Source organism: Trachymyrmex septentrionalis, unplaced genomic scaffold (genome assembly GCF_001594115.1).
Source record: "Trachymyrmex septentrionalis isolate Tsep2-gDNA-1 unplaced genomic scaffold, Tsep1.0 scaffold11, whole genome shotgun sequence".
In the NCBI taxonomy this organism is placed as follows: domain Eukaryota; kingdom Metazoa; phylum Arthropoda; class Insecta; order Hymenoptera; family Formicidae; genus Trachymyrmex; species Trachymyrmex septentrionalis.
This window is the reverse complement of record NW_017304228.1, coordinates 5,476,019-5,485,283: the sequence shown is the minus strand read 5'-3', so window position 1 is coordinate 5,485,283 and position 9,265 is coordinate 5,476,019. Positions and strand designations below refer to the sequence as shown.

Sequence of the window (9,265 nt, the reverse complement as noted above, 5' to 3'; positions counted from 1 at the left end):
GATTAAGTGTCAGGTGTTGATATCGATGCTAGCTATTACCCTTTATCAATCTTTTGCTTTAAAAGTAAACATATATGCGAAAAATTCACGTACATTTTCCTGTGGAGCAGTACATCACATATTTTGCTGTTATAGCGATATTTGTTTTATCACTGCACTCTCATGCGATGAGCTGCTTGCTCTCAAGATAATATGAGATCAAGAAATATTGGAAGATTTCACTGAAGAATCGCCGTTTCTACTCTTCCATCATGCGCGGGATGATCCTTAACCGTGTAGAGGATAGATGTGTGCGGTGAAGTGGAAATCTGTCTACATAATTATATGTCTAATTAATTAAGTAGGAAACTGTTTAATTAAATTGACGTTGAAACGCCGTATTATTTATTATTATGCTTCAACTTATTATGCTCTACCGATATTATCAAATTAGTATATTTTTACGAATTGAATTTTTGCTGGCAAAATTTTTTATGAAATAGACACAGTGAAAAAAATATTTTGTATTTCTTAAAACCGGTTTTTTGTTAAAATTTTTGATTGAATTTTTTACGTATCCCCGAGTCAATATAACGCATTGTGATTGTTATTTGAATATTTTGTGTTAAATTGATGTTCAATATTTCTTAGTATTGAAATAACACAATTTATGACGAATAAATAAGATAAAATTTACGTATTTTCAATCGTAAATTCTAAAATAAATGAAGAAAATGCGTTAATTTAACATATTGTAAATGTTTACTGAAGAAATATGCTTTCACACTTTACTTACCAATTGTGTCAATGTTACATTTTCGGGTTAATTTTTTTTACCTACTCGTTAAAGAGATTTGGGTGGAGACGTTTGGAGAACAAGTAAAGCAATTTTCCTATGCAGGTTAAATCAAATCCATTATTTAAGTCCTAATTAATATTTTTTTTTACATTGTTTCTTTTCATCGTTGCGCCATTAAAAATGGACAATTTTCGTTTGCATTTAGAAAAAATATTTGAGATCTGGTATCGTAAAATGATTTCTACACAGAGATATACGTTGTATAGCATCGCAAACGCCGAGTTGGCGAGTCTGTTTCGGGTTAATTGTACATTCGTGTGTGTGTGTGTGTGTGTGTGTGTTATAAGCGACGCACGCGCATACGTTACGCGTGAACTATTTTTCAAAATTTGTTGCATCTCCCATGGGACTACCGGCATATTCCACATATTTCCGTCAGTATTTACGCCGCGAAAAAAATTCAATGAGAGGTACGTGGACACGCGCGTTTAACCCTTAACCGGGTGTGACGATGCGGCACGCTGTGCAAAACGCTACGCGGTTTATTATATAAACGGGGAATAGCAGTAATATTGAATATCGCGCGCATTTTAATGCGATAACGGACGCGGCGGTGGAAGCACAGAGAGACGCGAGATTCTTTACGGCGGGGTCCGTTTTAGCGAGGAATGTTATACGGGACATTAATGAGCTGACGCACTCCGTTGGAAATTGCATTTGGAAATCCCCTTCGGGATTCGATCGTGGCGCGAGCATCCCGTGCTGCTGCCGTAACAGTGGTCTTCCGGGCCGCGTTCCGGGGGTGTCCGGGCTCGCGTGGAAGGGGCGCGGAGGGCTGTTTTATGCAGGCCTTGGATTTTATGCAATGAGACTGCAATATCAAACGGCGCGCGAGCGGAGTGCCGTTGAATAAAATATCCGGGTACTGTTGAGGAAAAAAAGCAGCGAGACGAGCGGCGGCGGGGTGGGATAGGAAAATGGGGCGAGGAAACGGCCGCCAGACACATTTCGATTTCCCTATACCTGGCTGTGCTGCACAATAGATACCTACACGGGGGAGGGCCGTGCGATATCGCGCGGGATCTCGCGGGTGCATTAAAGTGCGCCTCATATTCCCCACCGATCGTTGCGGTAATTTATTACACGCCCGATCGCTACTCGCCGTCCCGTTGTTTCTTTGTTTATTGAAACGCGGCCTCGATATTACTGTCGCTCGATTTTTTTTTTTTTTTTAACTCATTCAGCGAGTCTCCGATTTTTCCAGTCTCCTTCGAGAGAAAAGTCTGAATTTTTCACGAGTCGTTTGCGCGCACGACAGCATAGACAGCATAAGATTTCGTGGCGACTTTCGCGACGATTTTTGAATAAGTACGTCAGAATCGACAGAACACGTAAAACGCGATATTTACATTTGGACAATCGTCGTTTCCTCGCGAACGAGATTCGACTCATTTCGTGACGTCGCTCTATCGACCTGTGGCACGAAATTGTTTTCGCCGCTTTCGTACAATTATTTCAGAATTAGCAGAACCAGGCAGGTTTAAAAGCGCGATATATACGCTATAAATGAAATGTCATTTAATTATAATATATCGTGCGCTTTATTCGCGTAATTAATATGAAATTTACATGCCCAGCTATTGGTCATTTCAACGGCTATGCCGACAATGTTCCCCTCTTCGTCATTGTTTACAGTCACTCAATGTGTTTAGCAACTCGGTCAACTTATGCGAACGAATAATCTCGCTTGACGTCATGGAATGAAAAAATGAAACAATGCAAAGAGTATTGTGAAAAGGATGTGAGCGGGAGGGGCGAGAGAGAGAGAGAGAGAGAGAGAGAGAGAGAGACTTGAAAACTTAGATTGGTGTCACGTGACTCTCGGCGATCGGAAAGTAAGAGCCGGGAGGGATGAAGAGAGTGCAGAAGAGGGTGTAGAGGTAGACAGAGAGAAAGGGAGAGAGAGAGAGAGAGAGAGATGGGAACGCTGTAACAGCACGATTCGAGGCGGCTTAACCGGCAAATCCGAGGTAAGACCCTTCGCGAAATCTCTATTTCCGCGAACGCCATGTTTCCACGGCGTTCTCTCGTAGCCGCCGGAAGTACTCTTCCGCCTCCCCCCCGATCTCCAGCCGATTCCAAAACCCGGGTCTACCTGCGTCGTCGCGGGCGCGTGTCTGCCATGTAAATCTTAAAGGATTACGCTCATAATTGCTTGCGTCGCCGCGTAATTGAAGAGCACTTAGACCGGCTCAGAGCCGACGTGATACGTGACTACCTCGCACCGGGATCGAAGATCCCGCCGAAACGGTTCCGTCATGGATTCTCATCGTGCGACGCGCGAACGTGGCAAAATGCTATGGACGTCTCACATTAGATAGGAATGTTGTGAGCTGTTATGCTTCATGAATGTAATATATTCGTATCTTCGATCTTGCGAAATATGTAAAAAGGCGATAAAGATTTTCACGAGAAGACACCAGCTGCTTCCAATAAAAAATTTCTTCTTTTGATATTAATATTGATTTCTACTTAAAAAAAAAAAAAATAAAATAAAAAAACCTTTTAAATACTCACATTTCGATTTTTCATTGAAATACTGAAGTGTCATGTGACACATGTGTATTTAATTGGATACACATTAAATATCAAAGGAGCAATAGTAATCCAATCTTCTGAGTTAAATAACATTTTGTTTTTTTTTTTAGCTTCCATGTATGTCAAATTGCAGATCGATCCATTTCTGCAGTTTTAAACAAACAAAGTAGTTTTAAAATAAATAATGTTTATATTAACTTATGTACTTAGTGAATAATAAACTAAATTTGAATTAAATTTAATATATTTTTTAAAATTAAATTGATTAACTCTATCATGTTAACTATATTAATGATATATTAAGTAAGAATAATCTATAAAAATGAAATGAAAATAACTTAAATTGTATATATAATTTGACATTATGAATTTAAATAGTTGTAGATGGAATAAGTATGGATCAAAATTCATAAATATTTTGAAAAACATTAAATTTTAGGTTCTATATCAATTTACACCTATTTTATAAAAGTTAGGCACAAAACACTGTGGCGTGAAGGGACCGATTACAAAAATTTGTGTGGCAGTCAAGGTGTTGACCTTTACATAAGTATTGTAATTAGGTATATTTTGGTTCTTTGTTACACACGATGGAATTTTCGTGTCCCGAAAATTAATTTTCATCACTTTTGCAAGTATTTATATAGAAATTATTAAATGATTTTAAAAATATTATTTTAATAGTTCTATAAAGTATTTATAAAGTAATAAATAAACTAAAAAAAAAAGGAAAAAAAATAGAATCTAACTTTTAGCCAAATACCTTTAATATTTCAAAGGAAAGAAATGCCTCACGAATGACTCAAACGTGTCTAATGTAATCATATTAAGGGTTATGAATTCTAATTTCTCACCGAGCGTTCTTCTAACTTTCATAGCGTTCATAACCAGCCATTCAATTGTCGAACATCATTTGTTGCATGAACAAAGAAGAAGCGTAGTTCACATTCGGTACTCGAGCAGTGCAGGCGAAAGTGAATATACCCACATTAATTTTTTTTTTTTAAGAAAAATTGTGTCGTTTCCGACTTTGTTGCTTACACGTGATATATTATTTTTTTAGTCAGACAATTTGGATATTATTTATTGATTTTGAGATTTAATTGGTTAATTTCTTTTTTTATTGTTAATATTACAATAGCTGTGACTTAAAGTTACGTATAAAGAAGTTAAAAAACTTTATAATAGATTATCGCTATGTTGCTATATTATTTCAAAAATATTATTATTATTTAATTGATTGTTGCTTTGCTCTTGAATCTTCGATCAAGGTAATCAGTCCCAAATTCTGGCACGCTCTTAATCGCGGCTCTATTAACTAATGAAATCGTAATCGTGCGATCTTTGACGCAGCTCGTCGACTTTCGCGCGATTCGATCTACGTCCAAACTTAGTCAGGCTCCCGATACAAGCCTAAACTCGTGATACTTCGGGCTTAATGGATTAATTTTGTAATTGGGTGATTTGTATAATTGAGGCACACACACACAATTACATAATTATGACCAGTGACGGCGTGAGTGTTTGTGACAAAATTTTAACCGAACTTTTCGACTTTCGCTCTGTCGAGAGTTTTGGGACTGTGTTCGGAAATGTCAACAGTGCGTTACCGGTTTATGGAAAAGTTGAGGTACGAAACTATTCCGGGCTTTTGTCGGAAGCCTCCATCGACGCTTTGTAGGACCACAATCGATTGGCGTTTCAGTGATTTACCGATAAAGTGACAAGTCTGTTAGTCGATATACGGTCGCGGCGAATATTTTTCGCGCGTATAAAACTTTAGCAGCTGTTATTTTAAACGAATTCTGCGGTATCGCTAACAGTTGCGACTTTAAATGTTAAATTTTTAAACGTGTTAAATTTTTGACTTTTTCATTTTAATCAAGTTAGTTCCGAGAAATATCTATTAGTTTTTATTTGTATACAATGTTTGCAATATTCGATAGAGTGTCTTTGGTAGCTCTCGGTAATGATTTTTTTAATTATTAGGTTGGAAAAGTTATAAGTTTTGGAGCTTCTTTTAATATTTTTTCTTTTTTTTTTTTTTGTGTTTCAGGTAGGTCTAATAGGCAATAGAATTGATCTGTGTTCGATACATCGACGGAAAATACGTGTGAAGAATTTAGACAGTATGATGATGACAAACCTACCCCCTGTTATGCTGCCACCCATTACGGACTACGGGATGCTGACGCCTACTCTCGGAATAAAGGTGAGTTGATTTACTCTCCGGCAACCTCAACGAAGAACTGAGTTTCGCGATTTATACATGAATACAATTAAATATCAATTACACAATTTCATCCATACCCTGATCATACGCTTATTCAGATGTATTGGCGTACATTCGGAAAGAACGATTTTACTGGAAGATTTAAAATTTTATACTCTGGAATAGGTAAATAATATTTACAGATCTGAAAATAATTTTGCTGGACCATCGAAATAATTATGATGGAAAATATTTAAAAAAAAAAAAAAATGAGCAATACTGCGAAAAATTTTAATATTCCGTCAACCAGTTTGAGTTTTCAATAAAATTATTTGGACGGTACGACAAAATTAGTTTTAAATCTGCATCCAGTAAATCTTTCAGCAAAATCGTTCTTCCCGTATAAAATATATATAAAATGCATAGATTAATCTTTCGTGTAAAACTATATAAACAAAACGCATGAGAAATCTTTTGAGTTTAGGCCACGTAAAAGCATATCGATCGCTCTCAAATTGATATATTTTTCTACCGATAGTTTTTTGACAAGCCGACTACAAAATCGCCGCGGGCTATTTTAGTGGTGATTGTAAACATTTTTATCCAAAAGGGTCCGTTCTCGCTTCTGTACGGCTTTTTTCTCGGAACAATTGGTACGTTTTACTACCGATATAAAAGCACTCCTGGCGGGTCTTTCGAGCATCGGCTATCGCCTTTTATCCCTCCGCTTTTACAGCTTCACACTGCACACTCTTGTGTGAGCACCCTACAAGCCGCGAGATATTAATTAAAATTCCGTTCGAAATACTTCCAACGCAGAAGGGTGAGCGCGGTGTATTGGCTAACCGGCGGGATGGGGAGAGGGAAGGGGGGAAGAGGGGGGGGGGTTTGTATTGCACCGGCGTGTCTAATTTACTCGGCGATCTTCCATGTTCTCAAATAAATAAGCAATAACAGCTATCAACATTCTACTATGCCACTTATGTACAATACATCAACTTCGCGTTACGATTAAAAAATGCGAACCTTAACATTGATAAAAAAATTGATTAAAAAATTAAGACAAAATAAATCTATGCAATCGTATAAGAAAGCAAACGAGGTATAATAATTAAATTATATGTACGTAAAACGTACGACTGTTATTCTTATGCAGTTAACGCAAAAATTATCCTTTGAAGTATTTGTGTTATATTTTGTATAGAAAATATATTCTAAAAATATATATTCGATAAAATATAGAATACATGTTTTTATAATCTGTAATAAGATTATATTTTTATAGAATAATAGGATTTTTTAAAAATAAAACGTAAAATTGCATATGCGTTTGATCAGAATAAAAGATCATGGAGATTGAATTTCCTGTGTAAGAGAAATAGTCAATTCCCTTTCATATTTCCGATATACTAAGCGGCGAAAAAGCGAGGTAATAATCGGCCGTGCGGTGAATTCCATCGCGTTGTTAACGCGCGACTGCAAATTTTCCGGAATTTCATTGCTCACTTCCTTGCGCTGTTTACAACTACAACCGCATTACATTATCGATGTTTAGCGAATTTGCCCTGTTGCGTTTTACAATTCACCGTTTCAACTTGTAAACGTTATTAGTTATTAGTTTGCCAATCGTGAAAACCCAAACACAAAGCTACTTGAATAAATTTGGCCGTTAATTCTTGCGTTCATGAAATCTTTTCGATCGGGTGTAGATCGATAAGTGAAATAATTAAGTAAAAAAGCCCATCAGAGCTTACATCAGCTGCATTCGGATGCACTGGAAATTTCTTTATTTTCGTGCGAATGTAACAAAACGAATAAAACATACGTTTTTCGACCCTTTAATTCGGGTCCTTGTCGATATAACGTATAAATCGAAATTACATAAATAAATTTATTTAGAAATAAATTTGTATAAGCTGAATGTGTAGGCTCTGACGAGCTTTTTTACTGATATATTCTTTCGAGCCCCCATTTTATATTTTTGAAATAATTAAATGAGATCGGAGAGTGTCGTATGGTGTACAAGATAACTCGGAATTCTTGTATATACGGAACGATAAGAATCTGTCTGAAATGCAGCCGCCATGGAAAAGTGTTGGAAAGGTGAGATCTTATTATATCAGATAACTCGTGCAACTTATCTTCGTTGTCGCGAAAAGATGCGTTCTGTTTCCCTTTACGTGTGTAGGAGGCAGTCTCTCTAAAGCAGATCGACGAAGCGTACACTTTCAAGGACAGATAGTTAGCGATTGAAAGAATCCGGAATGCGTTGTCCTCGATTCTTTCTCTTCAGGCCACGCTACTGTGTTTTCTGAGGTATCGTATTTTTCAGTGGCTACTTTGTGAACTTTAAACTATTTTCAGCGAAAAATATATATATATAGCCGTACAAAATATAGAATTTCTGCGCTTGTAATCCAGCATAAACGTCATTTCCATCATACAAGTGAAAATTGCGCTTGTTGAAATTAATTGGATGTTATATTATTACTTGCATTCTTTGAGTTTGATCATCTCTCTCGAAAAGAAGTCGATTTCGTGTTCGAGAATATACATAAGCTGAGAAGAAAAGATATTCTAAACTTCAATATTGAAAATATCCCTTTTGTAACTCGCCTTCTGGTAGTTGAGAAAAGTGGAGATAGTTCTGCGACACGTTGTATAAGATTTTTAAGAGTTCAATGCAAAGAAGTTTGTCGGCTCGTCGCGGGAAGTATGCAACGCGCAGATTCGTGTCGGATAGGGAAGAGAAAAGAGAGTGTTTTCGCTTTTGCCGGCAAAGAAGCGCTTCTATAGAAGCGTCGCGAACAAAAAGCTGAATAACATTAACTCGCCTAATGTATTCCCTTAATTTTAATACACAATGCCCGTCGGTACGAGGCCTCCGAGCCATGTTCTCGCAGCTAACCACCGGCGAAGATTCTTACCGCCGTTAAATCTCCACATCTTAATCTTTTTATCTGATTAATATTTATGTTTTATTAACATCAGTCTTGCTTCTAGGTTAGAGAGCGATATAACGGTATTTATTATAAGCATCAAGATATAGAACCAGAAAGCCATAAACAAATTTTAAATTTATGCTGTTATAATTGTTCTTTTCTGTATGAAGTAGCGTATTATCTTTATAATGTTTTAGCATTCTCCTTGTACTATTATATAATAATTTGGTCTCTTGTCTCTTTCTTGTCGCAAATACATTTTAAATCTGTACACAGAAAAAAAATGACACGTTAACAACATTAATCGGCAGCAGTCTAATGAAAGGTAATTGTTTTATCTAATAATATTAATTATTCGAAATATCATAATATTTATATAGATATCCAAATATCTGATACATTGAATATGATATAAAGTTTTTTATTGTACATCATCTTATCAGGTTATCCTATATTCTTGCATTTATTTTTCTACAGAAAATATATTGTCTAAAAAAAATTTTCAATAATTTTTCGGAAACGGAAAGAAATTTGACTCATAATTCTAGGTTTATTTTTTAAGATAGAAAAATTTTATAAATATTCACATTTCCATATATATATTGAATATACATATATTTACGCATCTACAAATATGAATATTTATAAAATTTTTTTATTTTATAAAGAAACCTAGAATTATATATATTGTTTCCTAAAAACTATCAACATTTTTTTGGCGGGGGTTTTATTTTT

At 35.9% G+C, this 9,265-nt stretch overlaps 1 protein-coding gene across 4 annotated transcripts in view; it reads left to right on the top strand.

The window, feature by feature from the left end:
- The window catches only part of LOC108749996 (polypyrimidine tract-binding protein 1), a 389,037-nt gene that overhangs the window by 78,105 nt on the left and 301,667 nt on the right, over positions 1–9,265 (top strand). For all 4 annotated transcript variants that reach the window (XM_018489177.1, XM_018489162.1, XM_018489152.1 and 1 more), the window contains exon 2: positions 5,433–5,588. In XM_018489177.1, the coding sequence (XP_018344679.1) occupies positions 5,508–5,588 (81 nt within the window). In that variant the 5' untranslated portion in view covers positions 5,433–5,507. The remainder of the gene's footprint in view (positions 1–5,432; positions 5,589–9,265) is intronic.